Source organism: Limulus polyphemus, unplaced genomic scaffold (assembly GCF_000517525.1).
Source record: "Limulus polyphemus unplaced genomic scaffold, Limulus_polyphemus-2.1.2 Scaffold189, whole genome shotgun sequence".
Taxonomy (NCBI): Eukaryota; Metazoa; Arthropoda; class Merostomata; order Xiphosura; family Limulidae; genus Limulus; species Limulus polyphemus.
In genome coordinates this window covers 413,648-437,127 of record NW_013665799.1, presented here as the reverse complement: position 1 = coordinate 437,127, position 23,480 = coordinate 413,648, and the positions used below count along the sequence as shown (strand labels likewise).

Sequence of the window (23,480 nt, the reverse complement as noted above, 5' to 3'; positions counted from 1 at the left end):
TAACAAAATAATTTCTATCTAAACATAAGACAAGCTCCTATCTGTCTAATAAAGACCAAGTTTGTTTGTTTTTGAATTTCGCGCAAAGCTACACGAGGGCTATCTGAGCTAGCCGTCCCTAATTTAGCAGTGTAAGACTAGAGGGAAGGCAGCTAGTCATCAAAACCCACCGTCAACTCTTGGGCTACTCTTTGACCAACGAATAGTGGGATTGACCGTCACATTATAACGCCCCCACGCCATGTTTGGTGTGACGGGGATTAAAGACCAAGTTGACTTTCAAAATTTGGTATTACTTATAGAACAAATGGTATTATGCATGGAACAAAACAAACTGGTAATATACGATATGATACATATATAAACATGAAAATTAGATTTATAGCATTGTATAACTTGCACAGCAGCAGTAAAGGCGTCAAAACTTCTATAATCATCAAGCTTGTTCATTATTTTTCTACAAAGATTATTCTGCTACTCTGCTAATAAAACATACGGATATCACGTTTAAAGCAGCCATTGTTCTAATAACGTTTTGTAGATGTACTCACCACAAGCATAAATAAATATGTAGAAACGACTATAAGGATTTTTATATGTTGATTTGATAGTAGCGCCGCCGCTTCACGGATAAGTCGTTAGCTGTTTGGTTCTCCAGTAATTCCACTCAAACTGTGGCCGTGAAACAAGTCTGCTTCCTCATCATCTCGGTCCGCGCTCTCTTGTGGGGAAACCGTTGTGACTGAAATTTCACTTCGTAAAAAGCGAGTATTTTAAAGACCAAATAATAGTCTGTATTTTTCTGAATTAATATATATAGATATGTATATACTTTATTAATTTGTTCACGCAAAAATGGGATAGTGAAATGAAAATTCAGTTCATAACTGTAATTTCTACTTACATTATTTCACTGCTCTATGAACTAGTCAAAGTTAAATATCTACGGTGGAAATGAAGAACAAACAAATGACTTTCTTACTATCAGGGAGGAAACCAACCCGCCCCCTTTCACAGCTTGTTCTGACTCTAAGTTTTATTCTGTTGCTCTCAGTAATCGAAGGTAAGTAACACAGTGCTTTATAAATTATTCATTCCCACTTTTTTTTATAACTTGTAATGCATTTGAAAGTATTATGTATATAAAGTCGTTGTTTTCAAGTATTCACTCTTATATGAAGATATAAAGCGCCGCCTACTTTTTATGGGAAAAAAACAACGAGAAAGAATGACTTAAATAATAAACACCAGAATTCTTGTATTTCCCAATATTTTAGATATAAAAACAAACGGTCATACATCAAAATATATCAAAAACCTTACTCATTATGCTAATAAAACGCTTGGAAGATACTCAGTGGTAGGCATGAAAGCTTGTAACGCTACAATTCAGAGTTCGATCCATGGAGGGACAACGCTTAAAGCCCTTTGTGCAGCTTTGTGATTAACAACAAACAGACAAACAGAAAAATAATGAAGGCAAATACTTCTCATGATAACTTTAATATATTTTCTTACGTTGTTTTTCTTTCGAAGAACACGAAACTGTAAGCTACTCCAACAAGGTTTTACGATTTCTAGGAAACAGAAGAAGAATTATTATTCACTTTTGTTATTGTTATCACCTAAGAATTTTGTAGTGGTATGTGTTACCCTTAAACTTGAGTAATAAAATCTTATTCAAAAAATCAACTGTACATATATATTCGTATGTATGGAATTTATTCAGTTATTTTATTCCGAAAGTTACAAACCAGATGACAAAAAATTTCCAAGAAACTAATGCCTTTGTATTTTTACACTTTCACTATATACTAATATTATCATGATGGCCACGTTTTAAATGTCTGAAAGACAGCTAAACACTTTTCAAATGCAATAAAATTTCACAAAATCTCTGCAAAAATAAACCATATGAAAAAATCGTTGCTGAGATAGTCCTTCCATGATAAGTGACATTGATGTTTATCTGATATAACTTAGTAGTCACGCGTATCTATAGATTAAGTAAATATGGACATTTCACATGTCTTAAGAGTTAATAAATATTTTCAGACATATTTTGCAACTTTTTGCACTGTCACTCAGAATTTGAGTATTTTAGTATGATGTTCTTAAATCGTTGAAACTTAAGACAACTTGTGTTTGTTCGTACTTAAGCACAAAGCTATACAACTGGTTATGTGCGTTCTGCCCATAGCGAGTATCGAAACCCAATGTTTAGCATTATAAGTCCTGAGACTCGCCAATGGGTTAGGAGAAACTTGAAACAAATAGGACCATTATTCATGATATATATATAAACAATGCAGAAAACATCTTCATACCTCTCAATTTTTAACATTCAACTGTTCTTTCTACGTACATTTGTATAAAGTAACCCACAGAGAAAAACTGTCAGTTAATTAAACAAAACTGCAATTAAAATAATAAGCCTTGTGTTAAAACAGTACAAATATATTTCTAATACAAAAACAAACCAAATATTGAAGATTTATCATGTTTTCATAGTATGAAGATACAAGTACTGTACAGGAGTAATGAAAATGTTATAAGAAATACAATCAGCCAAACGGATGAACAGAAATGCTAGCAGGCAGACAGATAGATAGATGTAGAAACAGATAAACAGAAGGATGCTGCTTTGTGAAAACAGATAAGAAATTCGAAGTCATGTAAAGATTACCTCAAAAATTCTGTATTATCTCTTTCTAGGAGAACTCTTAACCTAACTGTTCTGATACTCTGGTTTTTGTCATGGCTACACACACACATATATATACATAATTCAGATAATTTTAAGTCTTGTCCGGAAAGATTTCTCAATAATTAAACATTCAATAACAAATAAAATCATAACTGTATCCGCTTAAAAACATAACTTTGTTCGTTGCTTTTCAGGTTGCACTATTTTTCACCATGGCTTTTTCCCAGTGGGTCAACGTTAAGTTTAGGATTTGAAACGCTCAAATCTGGGATTTGATTCCCCTTAGTAAACAGAACGCAGATAGCTAGCTTGTTGTGTGGCTTTGCGCTAAAACAAACAAGATCAAAAAACTGACAAAAGTAATTTAAAGTAATAATCAAATATAAACAGTTTGAGAAAATATCAAATAAACTACAACGTTCACTTACTTTGTTTAAAGTGAGACGTAAGTGAGCTTCAAGACCAAACATCCAAAAAACATAGCCTACATGATCATAGGGACATCTAGCGGCAGTGCCTTTCATATATAAAACTTTTCGCTCAGCAAACATTAAAAACAGAAATTAATTAATAGGTAAAAAAAACTCAAATAATAAAGCCACTAATATAAAAATAAAACAATATAAAATTGTCGTTGAAAAACCAATTACAGTTTAAATTATAATATGTATTTTTGTTACCGATCCAGTAACATAGAACAATTCACCTGAATTCAACTTAAAGAAAAAATTCAAATACGGTGAAGCCATCCGGGCATCATCTAGTGTTAGCATGATGGGCCGTAAATTCGAAGTCCATGGTTCGAGTCCCGTTACCATAAGCCCGCTCTCCACATTTGCTGTTTGTTTACCGTAGTCCAAGAGGATGGTGTTGATTAGACTCTTCCCTCTAGTCTATCAGTTAATCCTTGTGTAGCTTTGCGTGAATAATTTAAACAAAAAATTAACTTGTTGTTTATGTAAATTGATATCACGCATACAGTTAGCAATTCTGCTGTCCTAGTCTTATACATTTCCAAGATATATTAACAAATAGAATAATTCTCTCGTGCGAGTAACACTTTTATCATAAATCACAGATATGTATTTTCCAAATAATATTTACTTTCTTCTTTATACCTCCCTGTTTGCCTGTGTTCTTGAAATGATTAAATTACGCTTTGAAAATGCATCCCTTCTTCCATCATAACTCAATTGATTCTCACTATTATTAGTATCGTGCGGTTTTAAGAGTTGATAGCTATAAAACATTCCTAATTTATATTTCCGCTCCATAAGAATAATTGGTTTTATTTAGCCTAGTTAAAGCGTCTCTTTATACCACTGAGAAAGTAATAGCGTTCTTTTGAAGACAATTTCAGTTCTTATCATTAACTTTTGATCTATAACAGATAGTTTAAAGCTAATATATAGATAATTTTACTTAATCTGGAACGTTTTATTTACCTATGCCCTGATTGTTAAAGAAGATCTGTAGGAGTTCCTATATTTATACAACAAAACTGAATACTGAGAACTAATTACGGCACAATATTTTCGTGAAAGTTATAAGTAATGTTATGAAGAAAATGTATTAAAATCCAATCTAGAACTAGAACTTATAAAGTCAACGGATCAAATCTAGTAAAATGTTGTACTCGCTAGATAGTTTTTATTTTTTTCAAAAATGTTTATGGTTAAGAAATAATATGATTAGTTATAGAAAGTTTAGCAATTTGACGATACCACTAATAGAAGTTAAAGTAATGAAATGTAATTTAAAATATTTTCCTAAGAAAAATATTTTAATATACGTTTGAGAATTATTTCAAGTACGATTTTTCAAGACTGTCGTCGATAGCTTCATGAAACGTATCTATAAAAGACGTCAGTTTAATAGTACAAAAAGAAAGATAAAACGAATGTTTATCTTTTACATGACTAAATTTTGTTTCCTCTAGACACAGAAAAACTTATCATATTATAAACCTATATGCTTCACGACCTTTAAAGTTTCGGTTTTAACTGTTTCACTCCTCAATCTTCTTTCCATAACAAATAAAAACTCGTATACACAAGTTTCTAGATATTGGGCAGTTTAGGGTATTATAACTACTGAATATTTGAATATGTTTTTATCTCCTATTTTTATAGACATTTATTTTTACCAGAGGTTTTTCATTTAAAACATCATAAATTAGTAACGATATTTTTTCAATTAGTTTACACTTACAAATCTTTTGGCTCAAAATTGTACGTTATTAACACATTTCTCAAACTTTTATGGTAATAGTGTTTCAAAATTTCTACATAAAAATATCTTTTGTTTGTTTCTTATGAAGAACAAAGCTACAGAATGGGCTATCTGTGCTCTGCCCACCTGGGATATCGAAACGCGATTTTTACCACTAAACCACCGGGAGGCAAAGCAGCTCTTATCAATGGTATACGGAGTAACGGGTATCTCATAGTCTTTCCAATAACAGCTAAAAATCTGGATTATTTCTCATGATATTAATTATGAATTTCAGCTTTAGAATGTCTAACACCTATGTACACATTTATTGGTTTTATGCAAATGTAGTAGTACAGATACTCAAAAAGAAGTTATTAAAAATTCAAAACTAAATATTCCTTTGGCCCACACTCTACGTCTAAACAATCTTTAAGCTTGAATAATTTCGTAAAAATACAATAAATTTATCCATTATTTGCTTGAAATTGTGCTGTAATCAATTTATGTTTCATTATTTACATAGGGTAATTACAGAATCATGTTGCTATACCATATTCATAGGATCATAAATCCTCTTTACACCTATATTACATCACCAGAAAATCCAACGCCTTGCATCATTGGTTATATCGAGCAACTTAAAGACTTCAGCATCAGAATCAAGCTATCTGCGGTGGATGTACTGATATGCATTTCTAAACTCCCATTAGATTCTTAGGTAGTAGATTTAATGTCATATGTTCGGTTTAATTTCGAAACACCACTGAGTTTGTTTTTTGTTATTTTTTTCTAAGGAGTGATTAAATTTGGCCAGCCAGGCAGATATTCTATATTAGAACATTCACCGATCTTCCACTTCTTAAACACAATACCCCAGTGGAATTAAGAATGGCCACCCATATTATAACGACGAGTCTAATATAACTAATCCATTCTGAAAACCTTGGAAGCTCTTATCTAGTAACATCTTGGCTCCATCTAACTCTATAGCACTTTTTGACTTTATAAACCCTACCCAACAGAACATCATAGGAGTTAAATGCAAATAATGTTGTGACGAACCTATTACTAACTTGGATAAGCTCACGCTATAATTTTAGTTACAAAACTCTATATACAATTATTATTTATACATACATTCTGATATACATGAAAGTTTCAAGGTTTATTGAAAAACGGTAATATATAAGAAAGGTTTTGTTTCTTCCAAAAACGATGTTTCATGATATTCACTCGCTAAATTACATTCTCATATTACTTGTTTGTTTTATTCTATCGCAGAGCTACACAATAGGCTATCGAACCCAGAATGTTATCGTTGTAAGTACGTAAACTTACCGCTCACACACCTAATGTATTGATATGATTTTCTCAATATTATTTTTTAATGTAGAGATATAACGAACATTTTATTCACATAGAGTTGCTGAAATTATGTATAAAATGGGGGTAGGACTTCTTGATTTCTTGAGTTTAAAAATCATTCCTTCCTTATCCGTCATTAATAACATACAATAATTTGTGAAGACGTATATATTGTCGAATAATTTTGAATTAATGAAATATTTATAATGAAGCGTACGTATGTCATTATATTATAAACTTTTGCATTAGCATTTTAAATATCGTGGTATTCTTCTAGTTGTAACAAATGATTTTCCGAAGACTAATTATTCATAAAGTTTAATTCAGGAAATTAAAGGAAATTGATTACGCTTTACTTTACAAATTACTCGAGGAAGATTATCCAATTTTATGAGACCATGCATATGGTTAATTTCCGGCCATTGTTTCGAATGAGTTTCGTAATTAACACAGAAGAACATGAAGAAGTTTGTGAAATTAAAATAGAGTCATTAATGAGGAAAGTAATAACACGAAATAATTTAGATCAAGCTCTACTAATATATTTTTTTTAGTTGAATTAAACCGAATTATGTGTCCTACAATGACAGACAAGATACATATGTGATATAAACTTTTCTTCCTTCACTTTTTTTATCTTATACACAGTTCTCGATATGCATGAGGGTGAAGCAAATGCTCTACATTTATTAGCAAATTTTGATGAGGGATGAAATATATATAAGTTTGCTATACAATACTAAAGAACCTTAAAATACTATACTCTGTGTACTTTGCAGAAGACACTATCTTCAAAACGTAATAGATAACAGCATTGTAACTATTATAAAGGTATCAATAAAGAATAACCCCTGCATCTGAAATGCCTTTCATTGCAACTGTTGATAACGTTATCACATAACAATGCAAAAAGATTAACGAAACGAGTACTTCTTCTGATAGAATAGGTCCACTTGTATCATAACGAAACCTGGTGTCCACGGTTCGCGTCCTGTTACCGCAAAATTACGACTCTAACGTGTGAAGCGTAATTTTGCGGTAACAGGACTCGAACCCCAGTGTTCAGTTAGAGGTGTTCAAGAGTTGGCGATAAACCTGGTTAATTAGCTGTATTTCCTTTGATTTGTCAACTCAAAATTAGGGACAGCTACCACAAATAGCTCATAAGTAGCTATTTTTTTCGAATATACGAAACAAACAAACATGTAGTTTATAAAATAAAAGTGAACAAAGTACAACAATTCTGCCAAATGTTTTCACAAAAACAAAAGTTCAATATTGGCAAATAAGTAAATAACCTATGAGTATTTCACTTTTATTAGTTTAACAATTTGTTTTGTTTTTTACCAGGTTTACCCCACCCAATTTACAATATTTAAGCTTTGTCAAGGCCTCATACCACAATAGAGAATATCTCAGTTTAACTTCAACAGCGACTGAACATTACGTAAAATAATACCGAATGACTTATTTCAACAACGACTGAACGCTACATAACAAACATATGGAATGTTTCACGGCTGAACGTGAGATAACGCAATACATAACGCTGCATAGCAAAAACACGGAATGCCTCATTTCCAAACCGACTAGACACTATACATAAAATAATCACGGAATATCTTACTACAACAATGACTGCACGCTATATAACAGCGATCATTCAATGATATATTAAAGCGTTTTATATGTGTGTTATGTAGCGTTGTGTCGTTGTTGAAATAAAGCATTCCGTGTGTTACGTACATTAAGTCGTTGATGTAGTAAGGCAGTGGTTCTCAAATTGTAGAAGCCCGAGGACCCGTTTTAAGTTAACATTTTTTTCAAGGACTCTCAAACTATCGATGTTTTTGTTTTGAAAAAAAAAAGGATTCCGTGTATATGAAAAACTTCATTCTGAAGCTAAATGTTTGAATTCTTATTAATTTAATTTTGCGACAAATATTTTTTTATGAAATTTCGGACAAGACTTGCGGACCCCCAGTTTGACAAACGCTGTAGTAAGACGTTTCATATGTGTGTTATGTAGAGTTCAGTCGTTGTTGATGTGAGACTTTCATATTGTATTATGTAGTTTTTGATCATTAATGTACTAAGGCATTTCGTATGTGTGTTATGTAGCGTTTAATCGTTGTTGAAATGAAGCATTCTGTATGTGTGTGTTATTTAGCGTTTGGTCGTTGTTGCTATGAGACTTTCTGTATTGTGTTACGTAATGTTAAATTGTTGTTGAAATGAGTAATTCTTTATTGTATTATATAGCGTTCAGACTTTGTTTTAGTAAGGCATTTCGTAAGTGAGTGATGTATCTTCCACTCGTTGTTTGTGTTTTTCTTTTAGCAAAGTCACATCGGGCTATATGCTGTGCCCACCGAGGGGACTCGAACCACTCGTTGTTGAAATGAGGTATTTTGTATGTATGTTATGTAGCGTTCATTCATTGTTGATGCGAGATGTTCTTTATTGTGTAATGTAGCGTTTACTCCATGACGTAATAAGAAATTTCTTTTGTATTTAATTAGTATTCAGTCGTGGTTGTAATATGATTTTCAGTATGTGTGTTATGTGATGTTTAGTCGTTCTTGAGACGAGGCATTTCTTATACATGTTAAGTAGTGTTCAGTCGTTTTTTATTTGAAAATTTCCGTACTGTATTATGTAGCATTCAGTCATTATTGATGTGAGACTTTCCAATATTATGTTATATAGAGTTCAGCTGGTGTCGTCGGAAAACTGTCAGTATGTGTGTTATGTAGCGTGCAATCGTTGATGTAGTAAGGCATTCCATATATGTATTATTTAGCGTCAAGCCACTATCATTCTATATATGTGTTATGTAATAATCATTCATTGTTGAAATGAAGCATTTCTGATGTGCTATGTAGCATGGCATCGTTATTGATGTGAGACTTTCAGGATGGTCTTAGTTAGCGTTCAGTTCTGGCTGTAGTAAGGTATTCCGTATGAGAACTATGTAGCATTCAATCGTTGTTGAAATGAGGCAATTCATACATTGGTTATATATGGTTCGGTCGTTTTTGATGTCAGACTTGCTGTATTGTATGTAACACACGGAATTCTTCGTTCCAACAAAAACTGTACGACACATAACATCCATACGTATTGCTTCATTTCGAACGCAATATGGAATGGCAAAATCTAAAACCATTTTTCTAGTAAGCTTTTGCTTGAATGTCCTGGTATTTAAAAAAAACAAAAACACAATTAATCTTTCCTTGTTAAGGAATTGTAATCAAAGACCAACCAATTACAAGGAGGATAAATTTAATAAAACCACATTTTATTACCCTTCTTACACCAATTTTTATAATTTCTAAACCCTCTTATTGTCATCTCATCTTGAATTACAGTTTTATGATACCAATGGTAATCAAATTCATCATTACAAAATACCTTCTTTATGTACTTTTTTAAGATATGTTGCTTGTTATATAAATATATACACACTAATTCTTAACGCCTTATAAATTTATAGACAGTTTCTAGTGTTCGTTATATTGTTTTTATTGAGCAAAAATACAAAATGCCTGATTTTATATGAAAATTATGTTTTTACAACATCCTCTTTTTATAGCGGTCTATTCTATTAGGAAAACCGTTTAGTAATTATACAGTGAAAATTGCCTGCAAAACGTTCTACCCCAAGAAAGGAGTAGGCCCAATCAATGTTTATGGAAACTACCTAGTTTGTTTACCCAATACAGGAAAGGAGTAGGCCCAATCAATGTTTATGGAAACTACCTAGTTTGTTTACCCACTACAGGAAATTGTTTCTCTTCCAAAACAGAATATTTACTGGTTGAAAAGCTTTCGACATTTCAGCAGATATAAAATAAGTATTAAATGAAAATATATAAAGTTTAACTAGCCAAAAATATCATCTGCACACTATTTTCATGTACAATATAAATAATTCACTTTATTACCTCATGCCACAAACAAAAGTTCAATACTAGACATAAAGATTTTATGCTAGTTTTAATTTGAAACTATAACATTCAAAATGAAACAAAAACGACAATATCAACTGTGTTTGTTTGTATTTAAGCGTAAAGCTTCACAATGAGCTATCTGCGATGTGCACACTGCTGGTATCGAACTTCTATATTTAGCATTATAAGTCCTCTAGCTAACCAACGAATCTAGTTTGTCTAGGTTGAAAGATACACAGACAATCAGAAATATAACTAGATATTCAAATGCGGCATACATAGACAGAAAGGAAATGAGATAGACTGGCAATTTATAAGTATTAAAAAATGGGTGGGAATGGATAAATAGGTGGATGAATAGATCCAAATGAGATAATTTGCTATCTGAGCTTTTATGTCAAGGTAGGTGCATACGTAATCTTATCATGATTTCACGTGACATTCTATAGGAAAAAGTAATTCTTGTTCATTTTGTTTATAACAGGTACAAATACTTTATATATCAAACTGCTAGGATGAAAACGAAAAAAAAAATGACATCGTTGAAATGCTTTAAAAATATGTGTTATGTTCCATTCACATTAAAAGCACATAAATGTCTTATGTACCATGAATTGCCCGAAAGCTATTTTCATAAGATCGTAAGCCACAGACTGTGACCTTCCTCTATCGTACAGATTCAAAGGTGAAAAAAACAACAATAATTTCAGCAACCTCTTGTTTCAGTGCAGTTTCTCGTAATTGTGACATTCTTCTTTTGATGAGAGAATACTCTATATTGTTTATAAAGATTGGTAAACAATCTACTAAAACAAGAAAAAGAACCTGCTAATTCGTACTTTAAAACTTCTAGTTAAGTTGGCAACCTTTGATACCTTTTAAACAGTATGAAATTTTAAAGGTTTAGAAACAGAAAAAGTTAGTAAAGATTGTTGTTTCAAAGACATTTCAATATACCGTATCTGAGCTGCATTTAAGATGGAACTTTTTGCGGAATAATCCTTGTTCCTTAGTATATATCATTCTTTACAGTGACGAACTCTTAGCACTGTTAATAAACACATCCTTTATTTGCGGGGTATGAAACATTGTTGTCAACCTAGACATCGCCTGAGTTTAGTTCGTGGTTAGTTAATTACTCTGATGAGATAGTCTTAGCGTGCAATCGTTCGCAAAGCTATACAGTCTAATCATTAGAAATATCTAGAGCATTTGTGTGTTTTGCAAATAAGTTTTCAGGTTTCTAACATTAGGAAATAATACAAATATAGAATAATCGTTTAATTTAAATATTATTATAAATTTGTAAGTTTTGGTTTTTACCATTTATTGTTGGATAAAATAAAGATATAAATTGTATAAATATTCAACGTTAGCAACAATTATACAATATGTATCAGTTATTTATCTCCAAACACTATAAGCATGTTTAGCAACTTCATTAGGCTTTTTTATACAACTACTGAATATACATGTCATATAAGAAACTGAACACTGTGTTTTAATAGAAAAGATCAAGTACATCATATGTCTTGAAATCTAAGCCAATATTTCTTCTTTAAGCTCCAATCGACCTAACTCTAGACACGTTCAGACAGCTAAGTCGTCTATTTAAGAGAAAGTAATTGGTTGATGTCTGTTGCTCATCCACAATCCCTTAAATTCAACTAGAGAACCCGACTGTGAGCCAGAGTGATTGTTTGTCTGTTTGCTTTTTTTGGTTGTTATTAAGCACAAAGCTACACAATAGGATATCTGTGCTATGCCCAAAAAGAGTATCGAAACTCGATTTCTTGTGTTATAAGCCTTCAGACTTAAAGTTGAGCCATTGGAGTCTCAGAGTGATGGATGACTGTCTCAGATATTGGATATAGCCCATTCCAAATCAAGATCATTTGTTTTCCGATCCTTACTGATTAACATTTAAGCGTTATCAAAAATAATTGTACAAAAATATAAGTGCTCATTAGAATATTAATTCGAGATGCTTTCTTCACGCCCCCCCCCCCACGTGACACAGCAGTATGTCTGCGGACGTACAACGCTATAAACCGGGGTTCGAATCCCCTCAGTGGACACAGCAGATAGCCCGATGTGGCTTTGTTATAAGAAAACACACACACTTTCTTCACTATGATTAGTTTTACATCTAGTATTAACCAAACATAACTTTACTGTATATATAGAAACAGTAATTTTGATTATACGAGTCAGTGAAGTTCACTTCTTCCCTTTATTTTATTTTATTTTATTTTAGATTCTTGACTATGCTAAATGTCCACTTTGAAGCTTGCACACAATCCTAAATGCGATTTGTTCCGATCACAAGCTTGTAATGTATTCCATAGAATAAATAAATTAGACATAAATATATCACTTTATTACCACTTAAATTACATCTAAGAAGACATTTATGAAATCTGAGATAAAATGAATAAACAAATCTAGAATTCATGAAATAACTATCACATTTGTTCTTTAAAGAAAAACTAAATACTATTAGAGAAGGTGGAACAAATGTTCCTGTCTCACACCCAACTCTCATAAGAGATGTAAAAGTATCAAAGTTAGAGCAGCTTAAAAGGAATGCGAGACATCACCCCATTTTTTCTCCTTCGCACCTTTCCAATGTGTCTAAATTATAAATTATATGTATTAAAACCAAAATAAGAAACTATATTATGTAAATAATTCATAAGAATGGCTTCTGCGTAGATATAAAATTCCATAAACTCAAAGGATCTTCCACAAAATCCACTTAAATAATGCATTCACCCAAACAATATGTTACATCTATTTTGACCTATGCCCTTCTGGTAGATTGATTGCGCTAGCCGTCCCTAATTTAGAACTGATTGACTAAAGGGAAGATAGCTGGTCAACATCGCCCAGCATCAACTTTTGGACCACTCTTTTACCAACGAAATGTCATTGACCGTCACATTATAATGCCTCCACTGCTGAAAATGCAAGCATGTTCAGTGATGGGATTCGATCCCGCGGACCGTAGATTGCAAGTCGATCGCCTTAACCACATAAATATTTTAAATAATTATGGAGATACACAAGTGATACACATACAGGAATCACAAGCAATAGTGATTGCAACTAACTGGTCAACTTATCACAAGGACATTATTAGTGCAAATAAAAGAGCAGATAAATTGCACAATACACTTACATTTTGTTTTATTTTTTGCTTGATCTAAATGTCCGTATTACTCTCTATAATTCAACCAAGTTATTTAATTGCCATTTGACCTTCTCGTTTTCTATATAAGCAAACATAGGCTTAATAATATTCATTTCGGGACTTTGTAATGTCCAAACTATCGTTGTGAATGTTCTCAGCCTCTTTGTTTTTCAGGTATCGGTTCACCACATATGCTGCATGCTTTCGATCACTGTCTTGCTGGAAGAGTGATCTTTACCTAACAGGTCTTGTTCTTGAGGAAATAAGAAGAAAAATCTGATTACATCTGTCTACATCAATTTTACTGAAAATAATATAACTATCTGTACTTTTATAGGGATTGTATTCGTGTATCACTATCTGGTTGGTTCGATGGCAGCCAATCACAGTTTAAGCCATCAACACGTGAAAGTACTCTGATGCAATATAGGAGGAGCAATCCCATAATATTTGCATTTTATGTCCATTTATTCACTGTTTCGCCCCCCTTCCAGTGGCACAGCGGCATGTCTGCGGACTTACAACGCTAGAAACCGGGTTTCGATACCCGTGGTGGGCAGAGCACAGATAGCCCATTGTGTAGCTTTGTGCTTAACTTCAAACAAACAAACAAAATATTCACTGTTTCCATAATTATTTCCAGTATTTAAGGGATTAGCAAGTAGTTGTTGAGTTATTTAGCCAAACTGCTGACGAATTACGCCAGCACAAAAAAATGCAAATTTTTCAAAACCTTACACATCTACAAGTCTGTTCAGTACATGTGCGTATCTTCGCCTAAAATATTTAAATGGTTATGAATCCATCAGTCAGATTCAGCATTCTTGTGTTGGTAAATATGAGACAAGAGACCACATGGGTTACATGCAATATCTAGCATAAAGGCTAAAACTCCATTAAGGAGCATTGTCGATCCACTTCTGGCTGATATATTCTCAGAAGAGAGCTTAACAACCATTGTATCAATTGCTTATAGGGTTTTAAGTAGATGGGTTTATGAAATTGTGTTGGTTAGGCGTAAACTTCTTTATCTTCATAGTAAAGTTCACTAAAATCATGAACTCCATATAGCACCTTTGTTAGAGCATTAGCTACAGCTAATTCTAACTGAATGCTGACACTACTGGTACTGCAATGACCCTTGAGTTCATTAGGGTAATTGTTTCTTGCCATCTTGTAAACTACGTAAAGACAGCTATCTCTCAGTCAATTGATGTCTCTCATCATCAAACATATATTTCTATATTTATTGACAAATCTTAGTCTTTCGGATCATCATATTGCTCTTTGGAAAGTCCCTTTATTAACAGATCTTTCAGATGTCAATTTAGCAAAGCTTGGCCGCGCCGCATCCAGGACTGCAGCAGTGAAATCTCTGTCAGTAAGTTTGGACTTGACGAGTTTGCAAAAGAAAGAGACTCTCCAGTCTCGTTCCTATCTTGTCTATCCAATGGTTGATGTTTTTTACTTTCAGCAGCATCTCGTCGAGAAGCACCCCAGTTGAACAGATTGATTAGTTTGTCTTTATGATGCTCCGTTCTTTGTCTTTCCAAAACTCAAGAAAAACGCAATGTAAAATATGTCATTATTTACTCCTTATGGCAATGAAGTGGTCTTACATTATTAAACTTTTATTTCATATCCTTGTCTCCAGGGTCTGTGAAATAACTAAAATACACAACTAAATGAAACTTTTTAGTTAACGTACTGAACAAAACAAACAAATGACCTCCTCATTAGTTCAGAGGACTTATGACGCTAAAAATAGGGTTTCGATACCTATGGTTGGAACAGCGCAAGTAACCCATTGTGTAGCTTTGTACGTAACAACAGACAAACAAAACAAAACTATAATACAGACTATAATACAGACCTTTAGAGATTAACTTATTTTGTTATCTCTAAAGGTCTTGACACATTCTATACATTTATCTTTACTTTACGGCTCCTATTTCTTTCTTATTCCTTTTTTCTGTTCTGTGAAACTCCAAATTGCTCTTTTAAATTACATAACTGTTTCACTGCAAGTATTATATTAACGTGACTAATTGTTGATCAACCAACACTTGTGATTTCGTTATGTAACATCCCACTATGTCTCAAAGTAATATTTATTTGGGACCTAAAAATGGAAAATGGATAACATTCTTCAGTGGCATATGTTATTATACGAGGATCATGCGACTAGGAATCACATTTGAGGCAATCCTGAAGCTGTAAATCCGTATACATTACACTCCCGTGACAAGTATTCGCTCCATTACCTCTTACTTATGAGACCTCGCTGTATAATGTAAGTATCACACGCAAACGTGCAGCTTAGCTAGAACAGCTTTGCCTATCTTATGATAAAAACAACTTCTACAATATTTATATATTTCATCATTCCCTGTCTATGCTCTTTGTAAAATGTAATCCAAAGTTCACGTGAATGTATATCGGGAAGTTTAGAAAGTTTTAAATGAAAACTCCCATTCTGCAATCGACAGGGGATTTTTGTTACTTTTTTATTTAAATTTAGAATAGCGAAAATATTGTTACTCTTTATTGAACGCTAAAACTAATTTAACACGTCGTAGGCTAATTGTGGTTTCCAGGGTTACTCTGCTCTACTAATTCGTAATGTATTTGGGTAAATATTATGTTTGGTTTATTCTTTATTTTTTGTTTGGGCCTGACTAATAGCATTTTATAGAAAGAGGAATTCCGATTATCATGTTGACTGTTTCGCTAAACATGAAATACAAGTTAAAAGTTTTATATTTTTCTGTGACTTTACAGAATGTTCGTATGTTCCGATTTAAATTTTTTTAGTAAAAAACTAACAAAAGTGATTGATTGATATGCTTGTTTGTGGTTGAACACAAAACTACACAATGGGCTGTCTGTGCTGTGCTCAGCACGGGTATCGAAATCCGTTTTATAGCGTTGTAAATCCACAAACATACTGCTTTGCCACTGGGGAGGGCATCTATCAAAGGTCCCCTAAGTTTCCTAATGAAAATACGTAGTAGTTTTTTTTCTTTTTTTTTTACTTGACTAGATCGCTAAAAATGTATATTTCACCTTGAAAATAGCACGATCTATAGATAAATAAAACATTTTAGTTGACTCTTGACGTTCCGACGTCTACTTTCTACATGAAAAAACCTAAAGGCTGTGGGGAACATTATATAATGTTTCTATGCTGTTTTCCAAAAGTAACTAAAAAAATCATGAAAATATTTGGCTCATCCTAATCATGGTGGATGATAAATCAAATAACGATTTGCAGATCCACATTTCTTGTATACATTGAATCCTTAGGTACTTTGTTACAGTTAACGCTGGCAACTAAAATAAATGAAATGACACGGTACGAAATCGCATCTGTCTAGTTATGTTCAGGTAATACCTAATATTGTCTTCTCTTTAGTATTTCACATTAACTAGCCACACATAATCAGTTGATAACAGAATGATGAAGCTATTTGCTCATCCCTCATGAATATATCTCTCTGTAAATGTTACAGCATTTTTACACTAATGTACATGAAAATCTCCTTTGTCATTAAACTAAAAAGGCACACCTATATCCACGCTCTCATCACCATAGCTAGTAAAGTATCACATTACCACAAGCGCACTTTGAACATAATCACATAGTAAACATGTTAGCATTAGTATCAGTACAAAACCTGCTTTCTCATGAAATCACTATCATGACTTTATCCAGCGTATCCCTTCTATTCTTTTATCTCTATTGTCGTCCAACAGAATCCCTGTGAGAGATAACATTGTCAGAACTTAAGTTTCTACTGCGTCTCTGGTGTTTTTGAATCCTTATCGAAGCCATTCCACTCGACTGATCGCGTTTTTATGACGTATAATTTGAAATCTTGCCAGGCGTCTACAAAACCTAGTGTTTAATCGACCCAGAGACGATTTTAGTTTTAATACAGGCTGAAATAAAAATATATACAAGCTAGCAGTTTTCTCTCTTTTCTTTCTTTTTTTTTATATCAAAATAGCCTTATTTCGTTCACTTCTCTGTCTACTTGCGTGTTTTGTCATGGAGTTTTTTTATATTGTCGCTTCTAAATAGTTCTTTATTTATTAGCCCCAGGTATGTAGTTTTATGTGCTGGATTGCTGTAATTTAATGGTGATGTAATGTTTCTTTGTGTTTTTGTTTTCATTGTGACCTGCCTGTCACAGCTAAGTTATTTCCAGTTCTTATAAGTTTAAATTTCTATATTTTTACCTTTCATTTCATAGGATCATGCATTTTAGAATCGAGATAATAATTAACATCAAGACAAATATCAGTGTGAATTTGTTTTTAAGATGTGTTCTTTAGAGAAAAAAACTCCGGTGGCTTTGCAGTACTCCTATTGTCTTATAACGTTGAAATTTGGAGTTCGATCCCGGCGGTTGACACAGCATGGTTAACTCAAGGAACAACTTTGCGCTTAAAACAAGCATCATGGAAATGGAAAGATTTATCAACAATGGAAAACTATCAGAGCATTTCACTTTCAAGTTCCTAATTCTACTAAGTATTAACTTCAAAATTTGATTCACATTCAGTTGTTCATCTTTAAGAGTCATTTTACCATAGACACGCATATTGTTAAATATTTCATGTTTATATGGATGCGTAAAGGTTTCCTAATATGATATTCATGGACCATCGTAATCGATGAATGAAAAAATATCTCTATTCGTTAACTCACTTACAGTGATAAACAAAGAAAATAGTTTTAACAAAAAGTGGAATTATACTCAAATATGTTATAAAAAGATGTATTTATTAGATTGCAGTTCTTTCATAAAGTTCAAAACGAATGAATAAATAAAAGGATTGAGAACCAACAAGTTATAATTTTTCATAGCTCACAGCTGTTTCTGTGCCTTCATGAATATCTTCAAAAATATTTAGGTATTCAATAGACAAAAAAATCTAGTTCAGCGTTTCTTTCTGTGCAAGTTGTAGAAATAAATTATTTGTAAAAAGTATTTTTTATTTTATTGATTTTTTTTCTTTACTTCAGGATCCTTTTGTTCACACTTGATGCAAACCTGCATTACAGGAAGTTTTGTTCAGTTGGCCTGTAGTATTTTTTAAATAATTGAATACATTTAAGTAGTATAATGCGATTTTACCATAACATCCTATGTATATTGTCTGACAGAATAATATAAGATCAACATACAAGACTGTCCTAAATTATTCATCAGATATAACTCAATAATGTATACGAAAGGAATAATGGATCGATATGATTTGTTAAAAGAGTAGCAAAATTACCCCTTTCATTGTTACAACAAAACAAAACATATCGCCATTTTCAACGTACGAATGAAGCTGAACATCACTTTTTAATGCTTATAATAAATATTAGAGTGTCAATGTCTTCTTCGGAAACCTTAGATGAGAAATTGTAATTGTGGAGAATTCTGAATTATACAACATGCCAATAAAATATAAAGTTTTGAAATATTGTATCAACATTGATAAAATGTTCAACACACTCAGTGTTTCATCGTTTGAAAAGCACGAACTCAATAACCACATGTCCTTAAAGGTTAATTTATTTTCTAAAACGAAGTCAAAGATCTCATATATTCTACCAGCCACATTTTAAGTGGCATATACAAAAGAGTATCAAACATGCACACTTTACTTAGAAACGTTTCACGTGATCTTGAATAAATGGTAAAAATAATAAATATTTCGTTTATATTGTTAAAATAATAAATATTCGGTGTATTTTAATTTTAATCAGAATGAACGTAATAAAAATATTTGTTTTTATTACCAATACTTCGCAAGAATAAAACTTATTTTATTGCATGTTTGCTTAATGGTCATTTCTTAATTTAAAGTCTGGGAGTGGTAGTTATTGTTAAAATACTTTTCTCTGAACTTAGGACATTTCTGGAAAAGAAAGTGATAAATTGCCAGTAGGTGGTAACTGACATTGTGGTATTGACATACTAGAAAGTTTGAAACTTTTTTTGCTCATCATCAAATATCAATTAGTACTAAATTCCTTGACCAACGGGGAGCAAACATTTCTTTACAGGGAACGACATTTGTTGATGTAAACTACATTGATAGCACAAGGAAATATAATTTTACTAACGTTAGTATATAGAAAAAAAAGTTTTGTATCATTGATAAACTATTTTATAAAATATGCGGAAAATATTTCCTCCCAATTATATTAGCTGAGATTGACTATGCAACCATATGTTCGTTATTTTTGGTACCTTTCGCAAGGTGGGGATTTATTAGATATGGAATGAAATAAAACTGCTAATGAATAGCAATTTTCAGTATAACTAAAATAGATTGTTCGTTTTCAAAGCTTATTGGAACTACCAAATCCCTTAGTACTGATGAAAAGATTCTCAGTATTGATTTAGTTCTATAGTCTTTCAGGAAACTTTAGAGTTTTTGATTCATATTATTATTTTTATAATACAAATTAATAAATGAAACAGCATAAAGTGTACTTTTTATTTCCTCTAATATTTGAATAAAAACCGTTGATCACATTGCCTTTACTTATTTATTATATATTGCTACTGTTTTCTTAAATATTTATCGGTATTCTAACTAATAATTTATAAAGTTATCACACATTGTAGAAGGTAATTTAAGCATCTGTATCGGAGAGTAACTGAAATACTTGTCAATAATGTAACTTGTAAACCCACCATTTGTTGGAAAAATTACTGGAAACTTTAAAATTCAAGTATAAATGAAATGAAAATTATGACACCCTGAAATAAAACGATTATTCTTACAAGTATATTGAAATAACTAGAGTAAAAATCTACTCAACTGAAGGTATTTTATAACTAGTATATAATTATATAGTTTCGATAAAGAAAGCACAACTATTAATTTTAACATCTCAAGGAAAGAGAGTAAAACAAGACAGTAACTCAGTAACTTCAATTCAAATAATTAGCGTCATAAAAATAGAACAGGTAAATCAAAATATGGTCATGCTACAGACTGAGATTCTTTATCTAATAAAACGTAAAAGTTTCCAGCAGCATTATTTGTTAGAAATTAAGTGTTTAATATCAAATATTAAACACGTTTTACGTGAATTTTAAGACAATTTAATTATAAAGTTGGTTTAAAAAATTAAATTCTGTGTTGTTTTTTTTTTCATTTTAAGCGGAGTGCTACACAATGGTTTATTTGCGCTGTACCTACTGCGGGTATAGAGCCCTGATTTTTGGCATTATAAGACTTCAAACTTCCCGCTGAACCACAGGGGTTCTCAGAAAGTGTAATTAGTTGGCTCAATAAAATAAGTGTATTTATAAGAAGTTACAACTGAAACAGTGGTGTAGTTTTAGGTATGGGATTTTGTGGGATTCACACCCTTATCTGCTCCTAATTTTTGTCTTAATTTCATTTCCACATTATGAAGCTAGTTAACAGTGGTTTACAAATACCTCTACTATAATCACACACCCCCACTATCTAGTTTGTACACTATTTAATTTTGGCCAGTTTGGTGAAAAAATATATATTAATAGTATATCTATCTATCCAAATATACATATGTGTGTTTGTGTGCTATTTAATTGTTTATATATCTACTTATATATATATATCATATATTACTTAAATTCATTTCATTATAGAATTTATCAAAAAATATCCCAATGGTTAAGCTAGAATTTTTCTCCTGTAACTTTCGTTATCGTTATGCCACTTTTTTTAAAGGTGTAATTGAGATGAATTTAGTTTTTATTCCTGTGATATCCGTAAGAAAGAACTACAAAGAATCATTTCATTAGATTGTCTGTGTCCTTGCATATTTCTTTTATATTTTTTTTTATTTTGTCATTGCGACTTAAATACCGTTTAACATATTTTGGCTACAGATAACAGAAAAAAAATCATTGGACAAACTTCCTTAAAAATTAGATCTTGACCTCAATTTACAGTTACGGGGTGTCTTTTTTTCAAAAAAAATAATCTTATTTAGATATCTCTAACCTGTTCGATGGTGTTTATTTTATTCTGTTGCATGACTGTGTAACCTGTTTTAAATTTGAAGAGTTTACAAATTATTTTGTTGGACTGCATATCACACCAGCTAGTTCATAATTAGTTGTTGTTTTCTCCACTGTCTTATTCACGCTATTGTGTTTTTCATATTTTTCGCTAAATTTTGATTTTGTATATATTTTTTTTTACTAAATAAAATAAACCTTCTCCTCATTTTTCCCTTCTGTGATGGAAACTGCATTCAACAATAATAACATTCACGTTTTTCACTGTAATAGGAGCTAACAGAAAGGCTCAGCACGACAGTCTCCAAGGTCCGATCTTTACTCTCGAGCCCGACTACCTTGTGGAATTTTCAAATAATAGCAGAACGGAAATTAAATGCACTGCTTCCGGCAACCCATGGCCCAAAGTACAGTGGGCTACGCGAGAGGGTCGGCAGATTGATACAGTCACCGGAATCAGATACGTTACATCGGACGGAACATTAGTCTTTTCGCCTTTCAAATCGGAGGACTACAGACAGGATATCCACGCTGCAGTTTACACGTGTATAGCTTCGAATAAAGTAGGCTCCATACGAAGCAGAGATGTACATGTTCGTGGAGGTGAGTTGATTTTTCATGTTAAACTTTCTTTCAGTAAACATGCTAAGTTTAGTTAATGCCATCTTTCGCGATGGTAGCACTTTCAGACGCTAAAGTTTTGCATTTCAAATTTCAGCTACTGTTTTAAATAACGTATTTTAGTTTTTATTATTTTTTGTTTCAATTAACGTGCTATAAATGAACTTGCAAGATTTCAAGTATAACTAGTGAAAACATTTAAGCTAAATTATCATACATACTTTTTTATAAAAGACTCTTAGATCGTGGCCTAATTTCAATGTTCAATAACGATCTAGTGCTTATTTACATAGACAATATAGATTCTTCCTGCGAGTAATTTCAAAAATCTACTTCTCTTGTAAAGTTAAGCAGGAATTCGTGAATTTCCACAACAGCATGTCACCAATAATTAGGTTACACTACAAGAATACAGAACGCTTCTGTGTTTTCACTTCCAACCATGAGTCTCTAGCTCTAATAACAAAAATGGCACATGAGGTTTAGCATTAATTGTATATTCTTTCATGAATTTGACGATGAAGCATAGCTTAAATTCTCTTCAATAGATATTAGATAAATCTGTAGATATGGTAGTAGAAATGTAAGATTCTATTTTCTTTAGCAGTTAAGAAAGCTGAAGTATAGTTTCAGTTTTGTTTTGTTTTCAGTAGTTAAGAAAGCTGAATTGTAGTTTCAATTTTCTCCGGTAGATATTTTAAGTACGGTAATACTTAATAGTAGGGATCGACAAGGATTCCAAATAATCTACACGCCAAAAAACCACCTTATCGAATTCCTAAACGGAAAACTGACTATTCAAAGTATTGGTTACGATACATTATGTCCATGTATACTAATAATATGCTAACATTTCCAGTATAACAATTCAAAAATTTATAAAACGGCAACTTTTCGTCTACTACCTATCTACGTCAGCGGGGATAGCGCCTAGACAGCTCGGACTATCGCTACAAGATTTATCCAGCTTACTTGACTGGTCTGTGGATATACACTTTTGATATTCCGATAAAAAAAATTCATATACACACATATATATATAACAAATGGTAAACATATCATGTACATACTTAAGTATCTTTTGAACCCAAAGGATGGCGCTACATACCGATGGATGGACATGCGACAGTTTCTAAAAGTAAAGTATATACTTTATACATGTATACCATAAAATGTAAACAAACAAGAGTATTAAAAATTATGAATTTTAAAATGAAGCTGGAATCCTGTTTCAAAAAGTACTGAAAAAAGAATTAAAACCATAATCACAAATTTATAAAATTTAATCCCTACTTTGACAGCTTTATACACTTACCTGTAGGCCAAAGTACAGATTAAATTCTATAAATTTGTGATTGTGGTTTTAATTCTTATAAAAGTTATAGCTATCAGAGATGTGG

The 23,480-nt window shown here is 32.1% G+C and overlaps 1 protein-coding gene across 1 annotated transcript in view; it reads left to right on the top strand.

The window, feature by feature from the left end:
* The first annotated feature begins 689 nt into the window (after positions 1–689).
* Positions 690–23,480, top strand: part of LOC106478202 (Down syndrome cell adhesion molecule-like protein Dscam2) — a 135,025-nt gene continuing 112,234 nt past the window's right edge. The window contains exons 1-2 of the mRNA XM_022381761.1: positions 690–1,063; positions 21,733–22,062. Of these exons, the coding sequence (XP_022237469.1) occupies positions 955–1,063; positions 21,733–22,062 (439 nt within the window). The 5' untranslated portion in view covers positions 690–954. The remainder of the gene's footprint in view (positions 1,064–21,732; positions 22,063–23,480) is intronic.